At 48.2% G+C, this 24,589-nt stretch overlaps 2 protein-coding genes, 1 long non-coding RNA gene and 3 other non-coding genes across 7 annotated transcripts in view; all 6 read left to right on the forward strand.

Annotated features, from left to right (window-relative positions):
* Window positions 1-3,075: 3,075 nt before the first annotated feature.
* Window positions 3,076-9,979, forward strand: LOC102371468. Its single transcript, XR_323624.3, has 6 exons — window positions 3,076-3,108; window positions 4,077-4,167; window positions 4,728-4,800; window positions 6,594-6,686; window positions 7,126-7,255; window positions 8,850-9,979. It is a non-coding gene; the product is annotated as an uncharacterized LOC102371468 (long non-coding RNA).
* On the forward strand, window positions 4,332-4,477 carry LOC112549972. Its single transcript, XR_003093632.1, has one exon. It is a non-coding gene; the product is annotated as a small nucleolar RNA SNORA16B/SNORA16A family (small nucleolar RNA).
* LOC112549973 lies at window positions 6,349-6,482 on the forward strand. Its single transcript, XR_003093633.1, has one exon. It is a non-coding gene; the product is annotated as a small nucleolar RNA SNORA44 (small nucleolar RNA).
* On the forward strand, window positions 8,579-8,650 carry LOC112549970. Its single transcript, XR_003093631.1, has one exon. It is a non-coding gene; the product is annotated as a small nucleolar RNA SNORD99 (small nucleolar RNA).
* A 3,384-nt stretch (window positions 9,980-13,363) lies between the features above and the next one.
* RAB42 (RAB42, member RAS oncogene family) lies at window positions 13,364-19,565 on the forward strand. 2 transcript variants are annotated; one of them, XM_025201936.1, is made up of 3 exons: window positions 13,364-13,406; window positions 15,491-15,876; window positions 18,697-19,565. In XM_025201936.1, the coding sequence occupies exons 2-3, from the start codon at window positions 15,629-15,631 to the stop codon at window positions 19,118-19,120; spliced, it is 672 nt and encodes a 223-aa protein (XP_025057721.1). In that variant the 5' UTR covers window positions 13,364-13,406; window positions 15,491-15,628; the 3' UTR covers window positions 19,121-19,565. The 2 variants fall into 2 exon arrangements, with proteins under 2 accessions (XP_025057721.1, XP_025057720.1); XM_025201935.1 differs by lacking the exon at window positions 13,364-13,406 and having other exon boundaries at window positions 15,253-15,876.
* Window positions 19,566-21,683: 2,118 nt separating this feature from the next.
* LOC102371640 (ras-related protein Rab-39B-like) overlaps window positions 21,684-24,589 on the forward strand; it is a 6,557-nt gene continuing 3,651 nt past the window's right edge. Inside the window, exon 1 of the mRNA XM_006021883.3 lies at window positions 21,684-23,061. Within this exon, the coding sequence (XP_006021945.2) occupies window positions 22,751-23,061 (311 nt within the window). The 5' untranslated portion in view covers window positions 21,684-22,750. The remainder of the gene's footprint in view (window positions 23,062-24,589) is intronic.

A 24,589-nucleotide genomic window follows, 5' to 3' on the forward strand; every position in this document is an offset into this window, starting at 1 on the left:
TCCTATGACAAGTGCTGTGTAGGAAAGATATTAATGTAGGCTTCTAGCCTTACCAGATCTGACCCAGTTCCCTAGTGACCTGCACTGCAGTCTCAATGTAAATGAACAGAGTAGATAGATCCTGTATTCCCTGCTCTCAGATATGATCAGAGTCTGCAGCAGATTCTGCATTGAACGTTAGCAAATGTTCTGAAGAAGATCCTGTTCCCCAGACTCTCCATGAAGGAAAAGTTAAGCTGGACTTCAGGGCACCTTTCTATTTCCTCTCTAATGACCTCCATTCCTTGCCCCTCAGTGGCATTTGACAGAAAGCCTGGCCAAAGCGGAGGTCCCCTGGCGCTGGGTGCTCAGCCACAGCAGATCAAAGCGGACTACAGGCATGCTTTTTCTGGCTGCTGTGATACCAAATGCAGAAGCACATGTAGGAGGTAGAGTCCAGACCATCTGCTTGTGCCCATTGCACCAGAGGTGACAAGGAAGTGAAAAATCACTTTAGCAGGAATTGATGCTGAAACCCTGGAGGTTTGGGGCTCAATCCCACACTTCCTTTTCGTCTCTGCCAGGGTTTCTCACTTGGGATGATAACCAGGCTCTGTTGCTGGGGCAGCTGAGCATTTCCAGCGCGTAATTCTTTCTTGTGCTGTGCAGTAACACAGCAGAGCATGTGAGCTTCAGTTCAGGAAAGGTTAAGTCTGTCTTTTCCCAATCACCTTTTCATTTTTTCCATTTTATCCAGATTCCTGGCTTAGGGATCGAGGGCTGGACACCGATATTCCTCCAGACTTTGTGCTGCTGGAAGCTACAAAAGTCAAAGCATCCATCTTACGTTGTCCCTTCGTGAGTAGTCATTAGGGGGTGCTTACATTTTAAGTGTTCCTCAATAAGTGTAGCATAAGCTGGCAGATGTGACTGACATGCCACTTGTCATAAATCCTTCTGTTTCAGCGATTTTTGCCTCCATTTCTTTGCAGGAGGGTTTCTTCCCTATCAGTCTGTACCTATGAATAGAAGGGCTGAGGAAAACATGCTCCCTTTCAAAAATGTTTTTTGGAGGAGCCCCAGACCCACACCTTCCGAGGGAGTGGAGAGACCCACCTCGTCCAAGGTGGGGGAGGGATGAGGCAGGAATTCAGTCCCCTTCCATTTTCCTGTCGCAGATAGGATGAAGTGCTCCCTCAGCAAGTTTGCAGATGACACCTAGCTGGGGGGAGTAGTAGATAAGTTGGCGGGTAGGATTAGGATCAGAGATACCTTGACACATTGGAGGATTGGGCCAAAAGAAATTTCATGAGGTTCAATAAGGAGAAGTGCAAAGTTCTGCACTTAAGACGAAACAGTCCCATGCAACGGTACAGGCTGGGGGCTGACTGGCTGGGCAGCAGCTCTGCCGAAAAGGACCTGGGGGTTACAGTGGACAATAAGCTGAATATGAGCCAGCAGTGTGCCCTTGTTAGAAAGAAGGCTAAAAGCATCCTGGGCTGCATTGGTAAGAGCATTGCCAGCAGATCGAGGCAAGTGTTTATTCTGCTCTATTCAGCCCTGCTGAGGCCACATCTGGAGTACTGTGTCCAGTTTTGGGCCTCCCACTGCAGAAAAGATGTGGGCAAGTTGAAGAGTCCAGCAGAGGGCAATGAAAATGGTTCAGGGGCTGGGGGATATGACTTCTGAGGAGAGGCTGAGGGAACTGGGCTTATTTAGTCTGCAGAAGAGAAAACTCAGGGTGGATTTAATAACAGCCTTCAACTACCTGAAGGGATGTTCAAAGAGGATGGAGCTGGGCTGTCCTCAGTGGTGGCAGATGACAGAACAAGGAGCAATGGGCTCAAGTTGCAGCAAGAGAGGTTTATGCTAGAGTTTAGGAAAAAACTTTCTCACTAGGAGGATAATAAAACACTGGAGCAGGTTACCCAGAGAGGTGGTGGAAGGGCTCTGTCCTTGGAGGTTTTTAAGACCCAGCTCAACAAGGTCTGGGATGATCTAGTTGGGGATGGTCTTGCTTTGAGCAGGGGATTGGACTAGATGCAACCTCCTGAGGTCCCTTCCACCTCTAACTTTCTATGACTCTGTCTCCCCAGAGTTTTAAGCAGTGGTAGATTTGAGATCTTCCCAAACAGTTTAGGGAAGGAGGGGGTTCGGAAAAAGAAGGCCACTTCTATGGGCTTGTGAAAGGGACAGGGTTCAAAGCAAAATCTCCTCTATCTTCATATGGGCAAAGGGAAATAACACCCAGCTTCCCTGCTGCTGTGGGGAGTGCGGTGGAGAAAACACATAGCCCACAGGCTTCTGGGGCCGGGGTAGCAGGCAACACATTTCTCCCATCTGTCCACATGGTAGGGGCAGAGGGGAACATCAGTCTCCCATGTTTTCCAGTGAGCTGGCATCTCGTTCTGCCCCTCTGGGCTTCCAGGAGGGCATGGGAACGTACACATCCACATGCTCATTTTTTAGGGTTGGGGAAGGGGGACTGGATGCACCTCTAAACATGAAGTGGAGGGTAAGAATCATGTCCCAGAGGCTTTGAGATGGGAATCCGTGGCTCCCCCAGATGTTGGTGCCCCCCAGATGTTGGGGACATCCGACTCTCCCCCTGGATGTTGGGGCCTCCCCCAGATGTTGGGGACAGCCCCTTCTCCCCCGGATGTTGGGTCCTCCCGCAGATGTTGGAGGCATCCCCTTCTCCCCTGGATGTTGGGTTCTCCCCCACATGTTGGGGACATCCCCTTCTCCCATTCCTAATGGGGAAGGGACACACACACTGCCCGGTACAGGCTTCACCCCCTCCCCACAGACCCTTCAGAGGGCCCTGCAGCAAACCCCCGCGCGCGGGCAAGTCACGGGAGCAGCATCCCCCGCACGCCAGGCCGCCGGGCCCTGGGAAGCCGCGGGCTGACTTTGCAAGCACCTCCCCGTGACGCCACGTGGGCACCGCAGGGGCAGGAGCTGGACGCGGCTGTCACTGCAGCGGGACTACATGTCCCAGGAGGCTTTGCGGGACGCGCTCCACGCGAAGCCAATCAGGACGCTCGCTGCTGGCCCGCCCGCCTATAAAAGCCGAGGTTCGCAGCATTCCGCCCTTTCCATGCGCTGGGCCGAGGCGGGACAATGGCGGTGAGGCGCGGCCTAGTTCATCATCCGCTGCCATCCTCCCCTCTGGGCGCGGGTGCGGGCCCTTGGACCCCGCAGGCCGGACCCCGAGCACTGGGCTCAGAGGGGCGGCGCGGGTGCTGCAGGCAGGGCCGGGGTCTCGGGGCTGGGAAGCGGTCAGAGGAGGCTTCGGCTGCAAAGAGCCTTGGGCCTGGGGTGGGGAAGAGGAAGGGGCATGTGGGGCTGCAACCCTCGCTTCTGACCTGAAGGGTGTCCCGTCCTGCGGGCTGTGCAGTGGTACCAGCCTGGTGCCCCACTGATCCAGACTTACCCGTCTCGCGTGGGGTTGTTTAAGCTGGTGGAGACCTCCAGCTCTTGCAGCATCTTTATCCTGGCGCATAACAAAACTCTGAGCTTGGGGGCATGCCCCACCCGGCCTCTGGGGCCAGTGTGTGCTTGCAGCGTGTGTTGCAGCCAGGGGAGTTGCTCTGGCGTGCGTGTGGAGAGCAGACACGGGCTCCCTGCCTTTGTGTGACAGTGGCTGTTACCTAGCAGAGTGGCTGCCTGCTCTGATGGCGGCTGCGAGCTGCAGGAGTTGCATGCTGTGCTGCTGGTGTGGAGGCTACCGGGCATTGTGCAAGAGGAAGACTTTTGCAGGATGCATAAATGAGAGAATTGGTGGCTTGGAGGATAAGGGAGTTCAATTGGCTGTTCAGGGAGGGTGATTTGGGGGTCTTGTGTGGAGACTGGTCCAGTTACTTTGCAGCAAAATTGCTGTAAGGCAGGTGGCCCTGTAAAATGAGCATAAATGCTAACACAGTTAGAGGTAGACAGTGCACCCCACCCCAGGTAGGACGGCCTCTACCCAGCTCCTTACACGTGGCAGGATTTTAAAGCACAGCACTTGGGATCGTTTCTGGGTTGTGCTGTTCCTCTCCACACTCCTGCATTTTCCAGGCTTGTGCAGTGAGACTGCTTTTTCTTTCTTCCAGGTCTGGCAGTGCATCAACTTTCACAAGGCCTGGAGTAGAGTCTGGCGATGCTGGGACCTGTCCAACATGGGATTTGCACTGCTCTCATTTGGTACGTGGCTTTATACCACTTCCTTTGGAGGTTTAGTAAAGACTTACACTTTTACTGTCCCCTGACTGCCAATGATGATATTGGTCATCGGAGCAGATAAGCTGTACCAACAATACCTGCTCGTGTTTTGGTACCGATTACATAGGAAGCACTTGAGACTGTTTCCACGGCCCTATCGAAGCTGCGTCTGTCTTGCTTGTGTAGCTGGCGCGGTCAAAAAGGAGCCAAGAGTGATTTTGTTTTCCTTGACGGTCGCTGTCCAGTTTGTTCCTTTTATAACTGTCCAGCAACATTTCGGGAAAGTACATGTACAGCCAGGGTCATAAACCAGGAATGTCAGGTTGGAAGGAACATGGAGACATCTGTGCAATGAGGTGGGAGCACCTGGAGCTGGATCATACCTGGCAGGTGTTCTGTAGGCCTAACCCACTCCTCTTGTGATGGCAGAGGGGCAGCCAGCTTTCCAGCAGGCCTGGTTCCTCTATTACTAGCCCATATCTAGAATAAGAAATGGAGACTGCTGTGGGCTAACAAACTGTTGCACTTTCCTTTTATTCCAGGGAGGTGTGGGTGATCCCCTGCCCATGGATCATGGAGGGGACCTATCTTCACTCTGTACAATGAGTCAGACAGGTAAGCTGTGAGACTGTCATGCTTATGAATGGTGTGGTAGCTGCTGAGAAGCCTGACATGGGGCCATCCTCTTGCAGTGCATCCAGGCCCTGGGGAGGAAGGTGTAAAAGGCAAAATACTGTTGCAGTAGTAACTAGCTGATGTTCTGGTGGCCTGTTCTATTGAATACCCTTTGTAACTGTTTGTGTAACACAGTGTACAAGTAATTTTGTACTGTAAAGTGTATTCTGGTTTCATATTTGCTCTGTGTTGTTTTGTACTGCAGAATGTGCTTTAGTTTGACCATAATCATGTTTGCCACCAGTGTCTATTTTGCTGTAATATTGCATCTTTCTTTCCCTCCTGCTCCCCCCCACCCCCCTCTGATTTGTTGATCTGGGGGAATGCATGCTGTCTGGACAGTAGAGTGCCATGGAAGCGTGGCAAACCCTGATTAGGAAAGCTAGGGTGGTGTCATGCCAAGCGCAAGGGAAGGGGCAGCTGGCTAAAAGATCTGGGGCAAAGGAGCCAATACGGAAGGGGAAACTCGCAGGCATTGCCATGGGTAGGCTTGGCTCCTGAATTCTTTTGCAGAGCTTAACTGCCCCAGCAGGAGCTGTGTAATCAGGACTAGGAATTTCAGGGGTGCAGTACACAGATTTCAGCTGCAGTCACCCCCTCACAGCCACCACGTGGAAATGGAGATTGGCACTCTACAGCCTCCCAGGGAGCAACAAAAGGTCCCTTGCATTGCAGATGGACCAAGGCTTGCTAGTAGCTCCATGAGGTGCAGCAAACCCCAAGAAACAACTCATAAGAACTACAGTGTGGGCACCCCCCCCTTGTCCAGCCTGTTGCCAGGTGGCAGGTGTGGTGGTGCAGGCCCCCAGAGCTAAACCTTTGGGTAATCCCCGAAGTTGCAAACTGTGTGGGCATGGGTGGAGTTTCCCTGAAGAGGTAAACTACAGGCTATACCTTGTAGCTCAGCATTTCAAATTGCATTTGGTGTTTTCTTTGTCTCTATCTGCTGTAATAAATCTGACCTCCTGTGTTGACACTGCTTGCAAGGAGGGGGGTTATTGCAGGGCCACTCCCATCCACTTCAGCGATCCCAGACTCCTGGGTGGGGGGCTTGAGCCACAGTGAAAATTTACTGGGTGCCCTGGAACTCGAACCTAGCCTTTATTGCTGCTGACCAGTACCCAGCAGAAGGGTTACAGTAGGATTCCTTGGTGTGGCCCCTGTTGTGAAGCAGAGCTCTCCTGGAATGGACCTTGCAGATGAGATGTGCTGTGGTGGTAGCTGCTCTTGCAAATATTCTCCTTGCTATCACTAATAGATAAGTGTCTACCTCTTGTTGCTTTTCACTGCTAGGTCTCAGTGCTTCCCAGAGAGGCCATTATTGTCCCTATTCTACAGAAGGGAAACGGGCATGGCAAGGTGAAATAACTTGCTGAAGGTCACCCAGCAAGTCCATGGCAGGTCGGTGCATGACCTGCACTACTATCTTCTGCTGAGTGACCTCCTAACAGCTGTTCTGAGGCCTGTTGGGATTGCCAGATGCTTAGGCTGCATGTAAATCCAAGAGCTGTGGCTCAACAAAAATAGCCACAGGGTCTCCAATTACATGCAATAGCAAGGAGGAGGGACTTTGATGGCGAGGCCCCTGATGCCTGTAGCTGTCACTCACCTCTCCTACAATGGGCCCACTGTCATGCTCTGCAGGGTCCGAGTCCTGAGCAACGCAAATCTGTAGAATGCTGTACTGTGGGACTCCACTGACTGTAAGGATGCTGTTACAATCTGTGTTCTAGGGCTTGTTGGCATCATTCAGACCCCCAAGCAATTGTCTGGATAGCTCACCTGCTAGATGAATGGAACTTGAGTCGGAGCAGCCACTGCACGAGGTGAGAGAAACTCCATTGAACAGAAATTTAGCTGCTTCACCTCCAGAACCCTTTCCCATCAGATCTGAACACCGATCTCATGGTCAAAAAAGGAGGGAGAATAAAATACAAGCTGGTCTCGCCCTCTTTGCTGGAACAGTCCTGCACTGAGAGACTAGTTTGAAAACATTTACTTGCTGGCAGAGCCCTGAGGAATGTAAATCTCTCTGGTCCAGGGAGTGTGGATAAACACTCTTTTAATGCAGCTCTTATTTGGAACGTGCTAACTAATTTTAAGGCCAGAATGGGCTTTCCCAGCTGACCACCTAAATAAGCAAAACTTTCCCCTTGTTGAATTTGAGCTGATGTTTTAGGTGTACCGTGCTTGTATTTGTATTACTGATCTGTGCAGAAAACCTGTTCCTGTTTCTAATTCCTGTTCCATGCTTGCTTTTCTCAGGAATCTCTCAGCAAATGGAAGCGGCTGAGAACTGTCTTATCAGGAGCCAGCACAGTAATCCTGATGCCCAGAGGAACATGATGGGCACTTTGCAAGGGGCTGAAATTCTGGAATGGTGTTTGATAGCAAAGTAAGTTTCATCAGTATCTGCTTTGAAAGGGTTTATCATGTAGCTTTTCACATGTGCTTCTAAAGGACCTGTCAGGGAGGCCACAACAGCATCAAGTTTGGTGCACTCTTGCTTTAACTAGGATCATTGTGTCTGTCTACCCATAAAAAATGGTTGTGTGTGAGTGGTGTAGCCAAAGAGTACTAGTTGATGGGAGCAAACCAGTGTGGCACAGGGTGACACTCTTGGGCTGGTACTCTTCAACATCTTCATTAATGATCTGGATTCAGGGGTCAAATGCGAACTGGCCAAGTTCACGGATGATACCAAATTATGGGGGAGGACAGCCACACCGGAGGACAGGTTAGGGATACAGGCCAACTTGGACATGCTCTCAATGTGGGCTGACCAAAACCCAACGGCCTTCAATGTAGAGAAGTATAAGGTGCTGCATCTCAGTAGGAAGAACCTTCAACATACTTGCAGGCCCAGCAGTGCTGCACTCATTAGCACCATGACCGAAAGGGACTTGGGGGTCTTGATTGACCACAAGATGAATATGAGCTACCAATGCTATGCTGTGGCTGACAAAGCTAACCAAACTCTGGTGTGCATCCACTGATGCCTCTCAAGCAAAACCAGGGAAGTCATCCTCCCACTTGACTTGGCCCTGGTGAGACAGCGGGTGTAAGTTCTGTACAGTGCGTGTGTCCAGGGTCTGGAACAAACCCCCCCAGAGGTGGTGCAAGCACCTACTCTGGACTCTTTCAAAAAACTTGATCCCAGCTCCCTACCTGCCTATGGTGGGGGGACTGGATTCAATGATCTCTCAAGGTCCCTTCCAGCCCCTAATGTCTATGAAATCTATTACAGTCCAGAAATCAGGCAAGGATTGATTGACTGAAAATGCAGAAAATGCCTTGCTCTCAAAAGCTTGTCGGACTTCATTGGACCAAGTACATATTGCCAATCTAAGAAATGTTTGCCCCTCGCCCATCTGAAATGGCAAAACCCTAGCTAACCCCTGCCCTTCTGGAGCTCCATGGTAGTCCAAGGAGGCTGGCCACTTACAGAAACTTATCAGTTAACTGCACTGGTAGGCTGCTGGTTGGAAGGAATTTTCTGACACTGGTCCAAATCCTCATGGTGAAAGTCAGTTTAGCACTACTGAATTTATGGAACCATGCAAGTTTTATAGCAGTTGAGTATCTGGTCCCACGCTTCCAAAAAGAAGGGGGGAAGGGGGGGGGAAGCTTTTTTCTAGAGCTGGAACATTTCCCTAGAATGAGTATAGTTTCTACAATTTGTGCTTTTCAAGGGCTACTTACATACCTGCTTACCCTGCCTGGTCAGTGATGACTCCTGTTACATGGTGACTGCTGGATGAATCCTGCGGATATGGGACTGAGGCCAGGCAGTCATTTAGAAGGCGGGATGTAGCACTTGGGAATGCCAGTGCTCTTGGCCAGCAAGTCATCTGCATGAAAGGCTCCCAGTGCTGCTAAGTGAATTGCCCTGGTGCAGACAGGATTGGGAAGGGGACCTGAATGTGGCAATGAGGCAAGCTGTTCACTCTTCCCATCTAGATCTAACTTGTCGTCTTGTGTGTTTACAGGTCAAAGTGGAACAAGAAGCTGAAAAGCAGGCCAAGACTGGGCTATAACTGCTATAGCTTCCTCCTTTGGAACTTTGACTTTACATTTCTCTTGAAAACCTATTTCTGGGCTTCCTGCATCATCTTGCTGTGCCAGGGCACCTTTGCTGCCTGCCACTTTAAGGGCTAGAACAAGCAGCAGAGCAGCCTACAGATGGCTGCTTTTCCAGTCAGGAGTCAAATGACCAGCAGGAGGCTGCCTGATTGGGAATGGGGCACAGCTGCTAGGGATCAGAGCAGGCCCTGGGAAGTAGGGCCAGCAGTTGCTGGAAGCAGCCAGGGAGGGAGCGTCACCTGGCTGGAGCTGCTGCTCACAGAACACCTGGAGGTCAGGATAGGAACTATGGGGATGGAGGAGGTTCCTAGGGTCCAGGCACACTTTTAGAGACACCCAAGTCCCATGGGACATAGGCCTTGAGGCCCCAGCAAGGGGACATAAAAAGTAGTAGGGTCCATATGGGGACCTGAAGGACTGTGCTGAAGGGACATAGAGTAGGGTCCATGTCAGCAGGCCTGAAGGGCTGAGCAGGGGCATGCAGGGTAAGGTCCGAGCAGGGCCTGAAGGACTGCACGTAGGACGGTTCCACTAGTTCATTGAGTTGAGGCCCAGTGATAGGGCATCAGCTGGAGGCGCAGGGTGGTCTCTGGACGCCTGAGGTGGTTTGGGCCAGAGTCCAAGTGCTGCCCAGCACTTGGGGCCAGGGGAATTGGGGGTAAGTTGGATGCCATCTGTGAAGTATGGGACACAGTATAGGGGAGGTCAGAGCCATGTATAATGCCCTTGACATCAGAGCATTAAAATGGGCAGCCTCCCACCTTAATATCAGTTTTATCAAAGGCATGGCAGGTGAGCAGGCCAATGACTTTGACTGGCTGTGAGTTGGCTCCCATCACACTTGTACAGAAAATCCTTGTTGCTTTTCCCTAGTCACGTGTACACCCCAAGCTGCCCAGGACAGAGAGTCATCTGGCATATGCTGGGAAAGTAGTCCTTGAATAAAAACCCCTTTTGGTATAAAGATGCTTGGTCTTTTTTGCAAGTCTTTCCTCTATTAGGGGCATTTGGAAATAAAGCCACTATTGGAAACTTTTTTCTTGGACTCTGCTGTGTCTACTTTTAGTTTTAGTTCATAGCTTCCAATGAGAGTTCAGGGGGCCGGTATTCTGTATAAGACTTTTATACTGACTAAGAATAACATAATACTGGGGTTTTTTTAGAAAACTTAATTATGTGAAAAGAGGGGTGGGGGGCATTAACTCTGGAAAATACACATGATTTTCAAGATAAGCCGAGAGATTTCGAATGGGAATCTGTAGTTTCAAAAAAACCTGACCTGCTGTGGTCTTCTTGTGTTCTTTACAATAGAATAATTGCTCTATTAGTCCCCATAGAGAGAGGGGGGGGAAAAGTGGCACCTAAGATTTTGAATTTTCTGAGGGTTGCCTTGGGTAATGAAGTTGAGAATTGCTCTTCTATACAAATTGTCTTCTAATGTACCCTAGCTGCTACCATGTCACAAAAATGTGAAATGTTTTATAACTAAAGCCTTACACATGAAGCGGCATCTAAATGCAAAGATTGGTGGTATGTATGTTCATGTATCGTGACATAAAAGTTCCATTATGCTGGAGAAACAAATTTCCAAGTATCTGTTTAGAAACAGGAAAAACGACAGCTGTTAATGTAAGAGGCAAGGATTTCTCGGGGTATATGTCTTAGTAGACCAGCTATGTAGTTGGGATAGAGTTAGACAAGCTTTTGAATGCAAGACATTCTTTCCCAGGTTGATCAGACTGATGAAGAATGTCTTGCATTCAAAAGCTTGTCTAACTATCTCAATTGCAGATCTGGTCCAATAGATAAAAAGATGTTGCCCTAAAAATTCTTGCCTCACATAATTTCTAGACTGCCCTGCCTATACCCTCACTCAAACTATACACTTGGTAAAATGTCAGTAGGTAACTTTAATGCCCTCAGCTATCGTATGCAGCCTTTTAGGCTTACACAAGTAACTGACTGCAAAAAATGTGACTGAGAATAAACAGCTAGATTTTTTTTTTTACCAGCTCATGATAAAAGGGGAGTGGACATGGCAACTGCAATCTATGCAAAATAGGAAGCACTGAAAATTGATATGCTCTTCATCTGTTTCCAATGTTGCTTTGCACGGTAGAATTGCACTTTAGTACCTGGCCATAATTAGCTGTCCAGCTAAGACACCTGCCCCAAATTTTGCTGTTATCGTTTCTTTAAATGCTTTTATGGATCTCTTTCTTTATTACTGTGTTGCGTGCTGTGTCTATGCTAAGAGGTACAATACATGCATTTCCATTTTGACCTCGATGTCTTCGTTTTCAAATTCCAAAGTCATGACTTCTCACTAAAAAGGGATAATCCCCTATAGGGGCACTATAAATCAGAGCAGTTCAGCCATTTCTGGTCATCGAGTGTTTTGAAAGCTGGGACCGAAGATATTTTATTAAGTTTGCAACTGCTTTAAAATTCATGAGCTCTCAAGCCTGAACCACTAGGAGCAGGGCCTGCCCACAAGATACAGTTTTGGGGCCTCCTGACATGAAGAAGCCGGTGGAGGCGTCGGTGGCAGTGGGGTGGGCAGCCAAAGAAGCTGGCAGGGGGAGGGGGAGTGGCCAGTGGCTGGACGTGACCCCAGTGGTGGCAACTGCCCACACCCCTTGCTACGGCGCTGATTTAGAGTGTTCCTGGCTGCAGGGGGCCCCCGTGGCCACAGGTTCTGCAGGATAGGATGGGCCAGCCCTGACTGGGAGTATAAATTTGGCCTGAAACTCCTACTCTTCACAGCAAAGAGCCTCAACAGTAGGCATATCAACACAAGACACTAAGGCTACGGACAGAAGTTGCATATAAACTAATTTAAATAATCGGAAACTGGTTTAAACCTATAACAGAACAGAACTGCCCCCTGCAAGGAAACCCTGGCTGGGGTCTGGAGCCAGGGAGAGGAGTTAAACTTCCCTTCCCCCGAGTACAGAGCTGCCCTGCTCTGCTAAAAACTTACTGCTGGCTGTGACTGCAGACAGCAAACCTCAGGGACCTGGGGGGCAGCAGGAAGAGGAAGTGAACACACAGCCCATGTTGGCTATGTGCCAGAGCTGTGCTTCAGTGCACCCCCCACCCCCGCTTCTGGCCTGAGCTGCTGCAGGTATGTGGCGGCATTTCCTGCATCCAAAGTGAAAGTCTCACCAGTTGTTTCTCAATTTAATCCCTGCAGTTTAGATTAACCAGCAAAAACTGGATCAATTCAGCTTTGGGCTTTTTGACTGTCTGCATTTACCTTAAAAGTGCAGTAGACTAGTTCTACGGCTCATTAGCGCGTCATGACAAAAGCCATGCTAATGAGCCATAGAATTAGTCCTCCTGTGCACTGGTGTCACTTAAAAGATGTCTGCCAGTGCTCCTGCACAGTAGTGCCAACTATTGCACATTCAGTTAGTACCTGTTATTACAGGTACTACACTTAATGTGCCATAATTACAGCACATGAATGGACATGTAGACATGTCCAGTGTAGAAGAAACTGGCTCTTCACGGAGCAAATATATGTGAAGTTTGATCAAAGAGTAAGAGTGGTAAATCCTTGGGGCCAGCAGCTAGACTGATGCAAGCAATAGTCCTGAAATGAATTTAAATAGTTGAGCTGTTAATGTTACACAATTTTGTTTTCATTAAATTTAGCTACTGTATTGGGTGGGGAGGGGGTGGCATATAGGGCACATCTACACCCCTTCCATTCTTTCTGCAGAGCAGCTGTGAAGCATGCCCCCCGCCAAGCCGTGTGTGCCAATTTCCAGAAAGGAAGCAATCTAGCCTACAACAGTGCCCAGCTCTCTGTTCTCTGTCTTTCAGTCTTGGGCATGCTCACTGGTCTGTGTTTAGGGTGTTTTTAAGGCTGCCCCACTAAGTGCAGAGGTGGAAGTACACTGGCAGACGATACTCCTGGACATGATACAATGGCGGTGCAGACACACCACTGTGTGGCCTCTGCTTTTCTAAAGAAATCTGCTCCCTGCACAGATTTGAGACCCTCAGCTGGAAAGTAACTAAAGGAAACCACTGCACTGAGGATTTGCCAGGTTTTAGTGCTGTCGGCTCCATGCTCATTCCCTGCATGACAACACTCCTATCTGATGGAATCGGCTTCTACTGCAGTCAGGTGACACGGGAAACAGGCAGAGTCCACAAGGAACTCACACTGCCAGCGTCCCCAGCTATCTTCTCCACCTACCTGCATAATGCTAAGGAGGCGCAGAAAAGGGGAAACTGTGAACAGAATATTGGAAAATGACCCTTTCTTTTCCTTCCCTTTAGACCTGGCAGTTTTGCATGGTTGTATCGGGGGGATGGGTGAACTGAATGTGATTTTTATAACTGATGTTCCAGAGGATTAGAGGGCAGGGGCCCCGAAAATCCTGCCCCCAAAGATGGGAGAGGGACCCAAGAACTGAGATCTTTCCTTGAAGGCTCACAAGAAGAGGCTGGTTAGTGCCGTTTAGCAGATGGGGGAACTGAGGCACAGGCCAGTGGCAAAGCTAGGGCTAGAACCAAGTCTCCCGGGTCACACTCTAATACCCTACTCATTAGGTCACACTTCCACTGTACAAAGCACAACAGACCCCCCACCCCCGACCCCCCCAGTACATGAACTCTGACCCTATCACATTCTTTTTTTAACATGTATTGTTTAACTCCTCCAGCTCTGAAAACCCTCCTCATTAGTTTTGCTCACTAAGATGTTTTGTATGAGGGGATAAAGGACAACCTGGGGCAGTTCAGGGGAGGATGTTGACAACAAAGGCCCCCTCCCTCTGTCCCCAGTGCCTGGGACACAGGCAAGGAACAATCAGCACCTGTTTGCGGATCATTCACAACTCCTGTCTGGCAACAACAGAGTCAGTTCAACTGTTCAGCCTTCCCTTTCCTAATTAACTCCTGGCCCTTTGTGAATACTGTTCATGGCTTTCACTATCTCATTCTCAGAGGGAAATGATTGAGCTGCTAAACCAAGCTATACTAATCAATCATGAGGAGAGTAAGCCCTGTTCCTCCAAAGGATTAGGCCCCTTTCTGCAAGGGATACTAGGAATGGCTCAGCCTTGACCAAACTGGGCATGTCTACATGTGCTTCTTTTAAGCAGGCTTAGCCTAAAATTGCTACTTTTAAGGCACATTGAGGGCACGTGTTTACATGTGCGTACCCTTAATGTGCTTTAAAAATGATGAGTTAAGGCTATGTGAGCCTAAATTTGATACCCGCATAAAGCAGGTATCAAATTTAAGCACAAATAGCCAAGTTGCATTAGCGCATGTGTAGATGTGCTAATGCACATTAAACGTGCGTCAATGGACACACACCGCATTAATATGCATTAGCACATCTGCACATGCACTAATGTGACTTAGCTATTCACGCCTAAATTTAATGTGCCTTACTGTGTGTTAGTGTGTCCATGTATAGACGTGTGCCTAAATTGCCTTAAGTTTAGAAGCGTATAAATACACATGTAGACATGCCCGCTGTGTTCAAGACAGTGGCTGAGGATGAAGCCAGAAATCAAAACTGTTGACGCTTTTAACCAGAGCCAAGGTTTCCAGCACCTGGGATGTTCTGAGCTAACAGACTGCACTGTAGTTCCCCTTTTTCTCTGCAGTGTGGGTCAGGCCCCTCCTACCCTCTGACCCGGGTCTCTGCTGAGCTCTGTCCCTCTGGCCTCTGCTTTCTTACTCTTTGGCCTGCAGTCTTTCTGTAATGATTCCTGTATTCGAATGTAGATAAAGGGACATTTTTGAGATCACGTGAGTGGCTGAAAGGTAGTAGCAGTGATCAGCTGAGGGCTGGGCTGCCCTCAAAGGTAGAACAACAGGAATCAAAGCTAAGGGACCTGTAATCCCTTACCTGTAAATCCCCCTTCCAAGGGGCCCTAATCACTGTGGCCCCTTGGAAACTGTAAGTTTCTTCCCTACTCCTCTAAAGCAACACTAGGTTAGTGGGCTCCCAGTCTGATCTGGATTGGAAATATCTGCATTCCTAGGACCCAGAGACATTTGGCAGCCTCTGCTGAAGCCAACCCAGAGGAACGCTCTGGGTAGTGCCCCTCATGGAGATGCAGCATATGGCAAACAAGGAGTTTTGCTCCTGGCATAGTTATACCCCCCTCCCCAAACGACATAAGCAAAGGCCCTCTCTTCAGTTGCAAAGCATGGATTTTGCTGACACGGTGATGCTGGCTGGGGTGCATGACTGTTTTCACACCCTCACCTGACTCAGCTACATCAGCAGAACTTGGTTAGTGTAGACCTGGCCCCCATCGCATCTCCCCACTCCGCCCTGAGTCTGGTAGTAACCTGATACAGAGGAGCTGTTTGTTTATGGGGGGGAGGTGGGGATGGGTGGTTTGAGGCTAGGAAAGGAAAGGGGTGGAGTGCCTCTTCTCCCAGCTACACTGTCTCTGCTCCCAGTGGGGAGTCCACCTGGTGGGGTGGGGGGAGGAAGTTAATGGGATGAGGGTGGAGACTCCTGATTAAATTCTTTGTCCTTAACCTCTCTACTGTCATTCCATGGTAGCAAAGCTTGACCTGCTGCCCTGAGCAGGGCTCGCAGCCTCCAGAGCAGTTCACCCTCCTCCGCAGGAAGCTTCACCCTGACTACAGGGGTACCCCAGGCCCCACACACAGCCTGTCTGCTCCTCTGGGGCACCTGAGAATGGAGCCAGCACCATCTCCTCCAGCCTGTAACCTGAACGGTAACTGGCACTATCAGTTCCGCATCATCCTGCTGGGGGATTCGACAGTGGGCAAGTCCTCCCTGCTCAGGCGGTACACAGAGAGGTGCTTCGGGCCAGCTCCCTGCCCCACCGTGGGGGTGGAATTCTACAGCAAGATGATCGAGCTGCCTCCAGGGATCAAGGTGAAGCTACAGCTTTGGGACACAGCCGGCCAGGAGAGGTTCAGGTGAGGAGCCTGGGGACCAGGGACACAGAACCCCCTACCCACACCGCGTCTAGCACTATCCACCCGATGGGTTTTCTTTACCTTGCAAGCTCAGGGGCATGTTCCTACCAATCAGTCTTGCATGCAGCCCAGCCCAGCCCAGCCCCTGGCTTCTTTACTATTCATTCCGTCCAGGAAGAGCACACACCAACTGCAGAGACTTCCTCAGCCCGACAAAGGGTTTTTAAACCCAAAAGCTTGCTAAAAAATTTGTTCCCAACTATTTAAGTTGGTCTAATAACAGATATCAGATTTACCCAAAGAATCTTGTCTGCCTATGTCCTTAGGCCAACACGGCTACAACCTGCACCCCTGTTTCTACCAATCCATTCAACCATTCAATCCCACAAACAGAGCCTAGCACCAGTGGCAAGTTACGGGTTTTAATTTCCCCCGTGTGGCCAGAGCCCCACAGTGAGTTGACCCAGGGGTTAGACTGGATGGCACTTTCTCTCATTTATAAAGTTCTGAGTTAAAATGCTTGAGGCCATGAACACGAGAGAGAGATTCCAAGAAGACCGCAGTTGTCCGGAGGGAAAAAAATGTGGCTGTAAGATGCAGCCCTTTGAACAGAGGTACATCTGCCTTAATTTCAGCAATTTTCCCCTGATTCCAATCCAGGGCCCTTTCTTTCTGGGGCACGGTAATTTCTTCCCGGGAGAGGTGCAGGGAGTTACCTCTGGGCTTTTGCCTCAAGGGTCCCTGTTTCTGGGCAACTCTAGGAATGTGGGCATAGTGAGACAGAGAGACACAGCCCTTCATGCACACAGATCTACATGCCAGGAGCTAATCCTTTTAGAAAGAGACACACACACACACACCCTCTCCGCAGAAACCCAGATCCAATAAAACCCTATTCCCTTCTCCAGCCCAGACACTGCCCATAGATAGGAACCCAGCTCACCCAGACCTATTTTCTGCATGGACCATTCTGTGCCCTCAGTCTTGCTCTTTCTGTTGCTGCACTGGTGCCCAAAGGCCCAAGCAAGGTGTTTTTCACAATATTTTGCTTCGTTTTCTTTGCAGCCTTGTAAATGTTATGATGTAATGGCATCATGTGCTTGAAGCCACCCAGCCAGGCTTGGGAAGGGTATTTGCAGTTGAAGGCAGGGTGGGAGGGATTGGATTGCAAGAGATCTGTATGTTCAGGGTCAGTTACAACTCTTTGTTTGGCCAGCAGCGAACCAACAGTCATTTCTGGCTTGCTCTTGGAGAGAAGCTGGAGGGAGAGTGGAGTTAACACACCATTAGCACTTCTCAGAGTCGAGGCAGGGTTTGATATTACCTCATGTCCTTTGTGTGTGGGGGTGAAAGGGAAAATAGTGATTGCTGTCCATTGGAGAACGGATTCTGTCAAGTGTGGAAAAGGGAGAAGCAGACTAAGAATCTGCAGTGATGGTGGAGCTGAGTGTTTTAAATGAGTGCATGGAGGATGGAATTACTGTTCTAGTTACAGCCAAAAAATATATATACTCATGTGAGTAGCTTGCTTGCACAGACCATCTAACCGACTATTTTCTTTCTAACTTTAGGATGGGCTGGGGTGTCTGCCACAAGATATGGCACATATAGCTGTGGGGGTCTGGAGATTTTGGGTCTTGACCCATAGAGTGAATGAGCCTGAAGTTCAAGCATGCCCCTTCCCCCTACTCCATCTCTCAGCACAGAGGGCTACTAAAGGAACCCAAAGCGCTGGATAAGAGAGCAAAGATACAGTCCAAGGACACAACTGCAATTCAAGGACTCTCATACCTGTCTTTAATTGAAGCAGTAAGGGTCAGCTGAGATCGTAGTGCATCTACAAGACACTAACTGCGTGGTAGCCTAATAACACTGCGCAGTAGCATGCCAGGCAAAACCTGTGCTAATATGCTACTGCGCAGTAGTATTAGGCTACTGTGCAGTTAACGTCCAAAAAACCCCCGTGTGCCAGCACTACTGCACAGTAGTGCAAGTTACTGCACATTGATTTAGTACTTGATTATCTAAGTATTAAACTTAAGGCACAGTAGCTGTGGCACATTAATGAATGTGTAGATGCACCTAGTGGGCACTTCTACACGTGCATTTACTGCACGGTGACTGAAATTGCTGTGCATTACAGGCACGTGTCCACACATGCGTGCCTGTACTACACAGTAAATATAGCAACTTACGACAACTTGAACGTAAATTTGATATCTGCATCGTGCAGATATCAAATGTATGCCCAATTAGTTACTGCACAGTAACACACATGTAGACACCTTACTGCACAGTAATACTGTGTGTGTAGACTGACTTGGGACTAACTTTAGTCCCAAGTCAGCCCACACACAGTATTAATGCACTTTAACGTCTGTACATGTAGATGTCAGTCTATTCCCACTTACTGCGCAGTAAATTTAAACCAGTGCAAATGCACGTGTAAACACGCCCAGTATTTACAAAAAACCCAGGGAGTTTCAAATAAAGCTGATTAAAGGCTCTTTTTCAAATGAATTTATTTCCTTGCCATCTCTGGGGTCATTATTATACACTCCTTTAGCTGTCCATACAGTCTTCCAGAAAAAAGGCAAGGTAGTTAAGACCTTATTTTTAAATGTAAAAGACAGAAAGAAAACAACTCCCAAACCTATTTTTTTATGTCATAAGGCAGCAAAAAACAAAACCAACGTGTGTGGCCCAAAGTAAGAACGTGCTGGTGTCACGTCCTGGGCGTGAATAGAAAAATTTAAGCAGATCAAAGCTTCTGAGATCCCTAGACTAAGGTTTGCTAAGCTATTTCATTTGTGTCCCCAGATGCATCACCAGGTCTTTCTATCGGAATGCCGTGGGCGTGCTGCTGGTGTTCGACATGACCAACCGCAAGTCCTTCGAACACATTCTGGAGTGGTACCAAGAGGTGGCCAGCATCCAGATTATGGAAAAGATCATCTTCCTCCTGATTGGCCACAAATGTGACCTGAAATCAGACTGTAAGGTCTCCACTGAGGAGGCAGAAGGGCTGGCAGCCTACCTGGGCATGGACTTCATTGAAACATCTGCCAAGAGCAATATTAATGTGGACTTGGCCTTTGAGACTATGGTCAACACCGTCTATGAAGCCCTGAAGAACAAGGAGATTGCTCTGGAGGAAGGCTGGGATGGGGTGAAGGTGATTCACAAGAAGAAAACTTGCAAACCCCAAAAGAAGAGAAAAACACCAGAAAAATGCCTGTGTTAGCCAAGAAATTAGGGACCAGGACTTACGGTGTTGGAGGTGGGGAGGTGATACTGTGATGCCAAGGATGTGAAATATTTATGGGGATGGATGAGCTGATTCAGAAATAGAAATGGGGAAGGAGTCTGACGTTCAGGTTGGGGTTAGAATCGGGGACATAGGTCCATCTCTAACAGAAACAAAGGATCTCATCCATTCATCCATTGGACAGTTGAATTGCACTGAATTAATGAAAAATTGCTTCCCCTTCCAGGTGAAAAACAGGCAATCTAGTTGGCACTAAGTCATTGTTAGAGACTTTTATTTGGTTCTTACCAGAGGAAGCCCCTTTTAAATACAATAATTCATTTTTTTTACCTTAATTTTAGGACTAAGAAACTCTTTGATCATTGCAGCTGACATTCAGTTACTGGTAAATAGATCTGATCCAATCAATGGGGCTATTAGCCTGAATGAGATCTTGATATGCTCTTGCATTATAAGTGAGCTATTAACTACTCCCTGTTTTGCCAAGTCACCTCAAAGATTTTATATTTACAGGAAATCATTGTGGCCTGAGTTTTTTTCTTTGTGGGGGTGGAGAAGGGGGTTACATAACATAGTAATTGGATGAATTCTCATTATATGAGCAAATCTATCAGATATTCGTGTCTATACAGTGGGATATGGTTTTATTGGTCAGTGCAAAGGAGTGAAGTTCACTACATAGAACCAGTCTAGTATTTATGCACCACTTGTGTAATTGACTATTTTTTGCTAATTTTCTAGCTTAATCTCATATTACCCTATTTACTTGAATCCAAGAAGAGAGTTTTTTCCCCTTCATTCAACATGGGGAGAAAGGCTCCTCATCTTGGATTTGAGTACAAGCCAGTGTGGGGGGGTGGGAAGGCAGAAAATAATACATGGAAATTCTATACATGTTCTGCATATTCTATGCGTGGAAAATTATATAGAGATTATGGAAAATTATAAGACATTTATACATTTTTCATGTGCAGAATCAAGTTATTGGGAGGCATCTTAAATTCAAAATCATATTGGATTCGGTTATACATGTTATTAAGCTTAAATTGAGCATGTCTTAAAATCAGATTGTACTCCTAGTGTTATTTCAGTAACATTAGAGACCTCAGTTGAGATCAGGGCTCCATTGTGCTGGACACTGCACAGACACAGGAACAGATGACCCTTGATTAACAGAACTTGCCATCTAAACAATCAGAAGGGTGGAAAGGGGAAATGATGTATTTGTCAAGGCCACGCGGCAGCTCAGGGGTCGACCCTCCTCTCCTGTCTGTCCCACTAGTGTTCTGTGCATTGGGTCTCCATCTCCTTGCCTGTGACGGTTGTTTTTGTTTGACTAGATTTCAACACTTAAAACTCCTGAGGAAAAACTACCAGGAACTGATGCCTCCTCCTATGCAATGGGATTATGACACCATACATAGCCGGTTAGAGAAAATCCCAGCTCTGTTCCTCCTTAGGTAGGTCTACTGCGGCTCTCTGAAGTCAAGCTGGCATTTGATCCTCAGAGAAATCTAGGCCCTGTTGAAAGTCAATGGAGTCAAACTCCCACTGACTTTAATAGGACCTGGGTATTTAAACCCTCTCTGGTCTCAGTGTTTGTGAATATGAAACTGTGCCATATACTGATGAGGACAATCACTGTTATTCAAATACCTCTAGCGAGTATCTGATTCTTCATTAAGACCATTTTTTGTATTTCCATTCCATAATTTGGTGGTTCATTCAAGTCTGGGCATTGGGGAAGAGAACTCCATGCCTGGAGAGAGTGGATCTGTTCTGCTGCTATATGGCTCTATTGTATCTGAACTTAAATCATTTAGTAAATTTTAACTAATGAAGTCTCATTGCCCTTCTGTGATGGTGCAGGATTCAGAAAGTAAATACTATGCTAATTTTATAGGTGGGTAAATAGGCACTAGAAAGTCAAGCGACCTGATCAGAATAGTGGCAGGAAGAGAACCCAGGAGTCTTGCTGCCCGTTCAAACTTCCCTCATCATCACGGTATTGTATCTCCTTTAAAATATTTTTAAACCTCTGTTGAGAGGATAACTTCCTTCCTAGGATGAACTGTCTGTCTGTCTGATCTCTCTCCTATTGTCCCAAATCGGGCTATCTTGTTTCTTCTTAAGACCATCAATGTGGACCAGCCACATTGGTGTTTCATTCCTGCAGATAATTTTACCTGCATTAATGGGCTTTAGGAGGGAACAGGTGTGAGAATTGTCTCACTAGGAACATGGAAGTCAAATTGAACAAGCCTTTCCTGGTCTACTGAGGGTCTTACACTGCCTTTAGCACAGTAGCATTACCCCATACCTACTGCTTCTAAGATTCAATGCCAGTGTATCCAACTGTTCCCCTGGGGAAAACCAGTGCTGCCACCCTCCTGACAGCTGCTGCAGTGGAAAGTCTCACACCAAGGGAATTTAATCAGCGGAACCTCTTTGATTATGTGCCATGCCAAACTGCTCAGTGGCTCATTTGCACCAGGAGCTGAACCTATGAACTCTGCATCTCAAACATAAGCTTCTGCTACCCAAGCTGAGTCACCAGGACTAACCAAAGTGGTGCTAGATTTAACAACCAATATATTTGTCCAGTCAGCACTACAGAAGGACAAAACTGCACACTGGGAAGTTGTAGGTTACATTTATTTGACAATGGCTGTGTAGACAAGGAAGGCTCCTGCAGCCTGATTCTGAACTCCACAAGTTTTGGGGACATGTCTACATTCAGTATTAAAAGAACCCAGAACTGATTTATACATTCAGATGCATATATATTGCAAAGCCAGGTGAGGCATGTCTTCCATTAGCTCATATGTAGTTGTATTGCAAAAGCTCAGTCTTTGGCTTTGGGTGTGCTAAGCATGAACAAACACAATACGATACATGCACGGTCATGTCTTACAGGTTAAACATCTTCCCAAGGGAAGCCTGTGGCTCAGACATCTGCCTATAGCAGGTCCTGGGCTTATGCCTAGATTGGCAACTGATGATGAAAGGAAGTGCATGCCTCTAAAAGCCAAACCCTTGAAGGGAATGTGAACCTACAATATTTTCTGTTATGCTAGACTAGAGGCAGACTAGGATATGTCTCTAGTGTATTCCAAAGGGCTCAAAACTAGGCTAATGTAGCCTTGTACGCCCCAGCGTGGTCATTAACATCATCCTCATTTCACAAGGGGGATATCTGAAATGCAGCTGCTTGCCCAAGACCACAGTGATGGCCAAACAAATAGACCCCAGGTCACCTGACTCCCGGTCCTCTCAAACCGCAAGGCACGTACTCTTCTCTTAATCTAACGTAATGAGAATGAGCTGCTTCCTCATCAGAGCTTTGCATCTATTTAGCTTGTTCCTCTGAGCATTATTGTGTAGGGAGGATCAGTCCCAACCAAAAAGAAAAACCTTTTCTCTGCCTTCACCTTCCTGCAATTGTGTGCTCAGGGGGAGGGGGCCACAGAAACAGCAGATCCAAACTGGTGTGGCAGCTACCTGCCTGAACAGAGAAAAACACTTCACAGCCGTCAGGCATCAGCAAGAAGCAATCCCACTCTGACCTAAGCAAGTCCCAACTAGCAGAGCAGTGGGACTCCTCAGATGCTTTCTTCCTCTGCACTGCATACGCTTGGCTCAGGGCTCCTGGCAGCTTCTAGTCTGCACTGTTCCCCTGGGGTTTTCTCCTTTGACATCCCCATGGATTCACACTGGCACTACCAGTTCCGGATTATTATGCTGGGGGACTCCACGGTGGGGAAATCATCCCTGCTGAAGCGCTACACTGAAGGCGTCTTCCTCGAATCCATTAATCAAACTGTGGGAGTAGATTTCTACGTCCAATTTATGGAGATTGAACCTGGGGTCCAGGTTAAGCTGCAGTTTTGGGACACGGCTGGGCAGGAGCGATTCAGGTAGGTTTGTCAGAGAAGCATCAAGGGTGGTGGGGGAAGGGGAGGGCAGAGAGCTGGATGGGCAGCTAAAGGGGGTTTAAAATTGCGGTGGAGGTGACAGACTTCATGCAGATGGAGAGAATGCCAGGGCGGTTCTTGGATTGCTGTTTAGGGAAAGGGGATGTATTAACAGGCTTGGAAACTCAGTATCTCAGAGCTGGAAAAGCATGGGCAGCACCTGAGCTATCTTGCCCAGCTGATGTTTCTGGACTCTGTCTCGGGAAGATAATAGACCCACGTGCTCTTTGGTCTCTCCTGAGACAGTGAATGAAAGGGGCAAACGGTCTGAGGTATCAGGAGAGGATTCAGTGTCAGGGCATGAGGACTCATAAAGCTGGGCTGGGATCTCCACCTCTCCTATTCTGACTCCATGTACAAAGAGCCTTGGGTCAGGGAGGGCAGCACGTGGCATCCAAAGAAGATTGGGGGGACTGCAAAGCTGCAAGCTTGGAAAGGGCTAAAGGAGGCATTTTAGGGACTGATGCCCTAAACGAGGGATGCACAATACTCACAGGACCTCACTGTGCAGTGCACCAGGGGCAGTTGCACACAGGCTGACTCACACTCCAGCTAACTCATTAACAATACTATAGAGTCCTCCTGAGTCTCCAGCTCTGGGGGTCAGGGCTTGAAATTTGGGAGCCAAGTGCCCGCTGAGTGATACTCAATGCTGCCTGAGGACAGGCAGGGAGAGAAAAAAAAACAATCTGAACACCATGATGCAGCAAAGTAAGCTGATCTGCTTTGTTCTTCCCTTTCTGGATATAGCTATTCAAACCCTTACTCCCATTGAAATCAGTGCCAGAAGTCCCAGTGACTCCATTGGGAGCAGGATTCTTCCCAGTCATAAGGAAAGTAAGGAGAAATCAAGGAACCACCTCCAGGGTGAGAAAAGCACTCTCATCATAGACTGTCAGCAGAGGGCTGCCAATCAAGTGATCAGGTTTATATGTATGTGTCAGGCCTGATTCTCCCTACTCCTGCCTTTCAACTCATTTTACAGCCAGATAACTCTACTGACTTAAATAATTCACAGTAGTGGAAGGGGAGACTGGCCTGATTTCTAGGCACTACCTGGCACACCAGCCACTTATGTTAGTCCAAAGCCCTTCACAATCCAGCACGCCAAGGCCCTAAGCACAGAGCGTTCTTCTTCTTAGAACTGTTATGAACCAAGCAAACACCTCATTGACAGAAATGAGCTGCTCACTCCTGAAGTGTACAGTATTCAGATGTGCCAAGGGAACTGAAGGGATAAAGATGCCTCCTGAAACCTCATCCGCGCTAGAGCTTTTGCCAGCAAAGAACCAGTTAGGAAACCTGTCACTGTAGGCAAACCTACAACATCTCCCACTGGCTGAAGCAGGAACAGACAGGTCTCAGTTGGTCAATGCCTCTGTGCTTGCGCTCTCAGCCTGAGCTTGGCCCACCCCTGTGCTATGGCTGTAGCAGGTGGATCTACACTGGTGGCTGGGCAGGAGTAGGGAAA

This window comes from Alligator sinensis, unplaced genomic scaffold (genome assembly GCF_000455745.1).
Source record: "Alligator sinensis unplaced genomic scaffold, ASM45574v1 scaffold883_1, whole genome shotgun sequence".
NCBI lineage: Eukaryota > Metazoa > Chordata > Crocodylia > Alligatoridae > Alligator > Alligator sinensis.

Coding starts and splice junctions, on each gene's coding strand:
- RAB42 (XM_025201936.1), top strand. CDS start 15,629: ATGGAGCCAGCACCATCTCCTCCAGCCTGTAACCTGAACGGTAACTGG. Junction 15,877..18,696: donor GCCGGCCAGGAGAGGTTCAG/GTGAGGAGCCTG, acceptor TTGTGTCCCCAG/ATGCATCACCAGGTCTTTCT.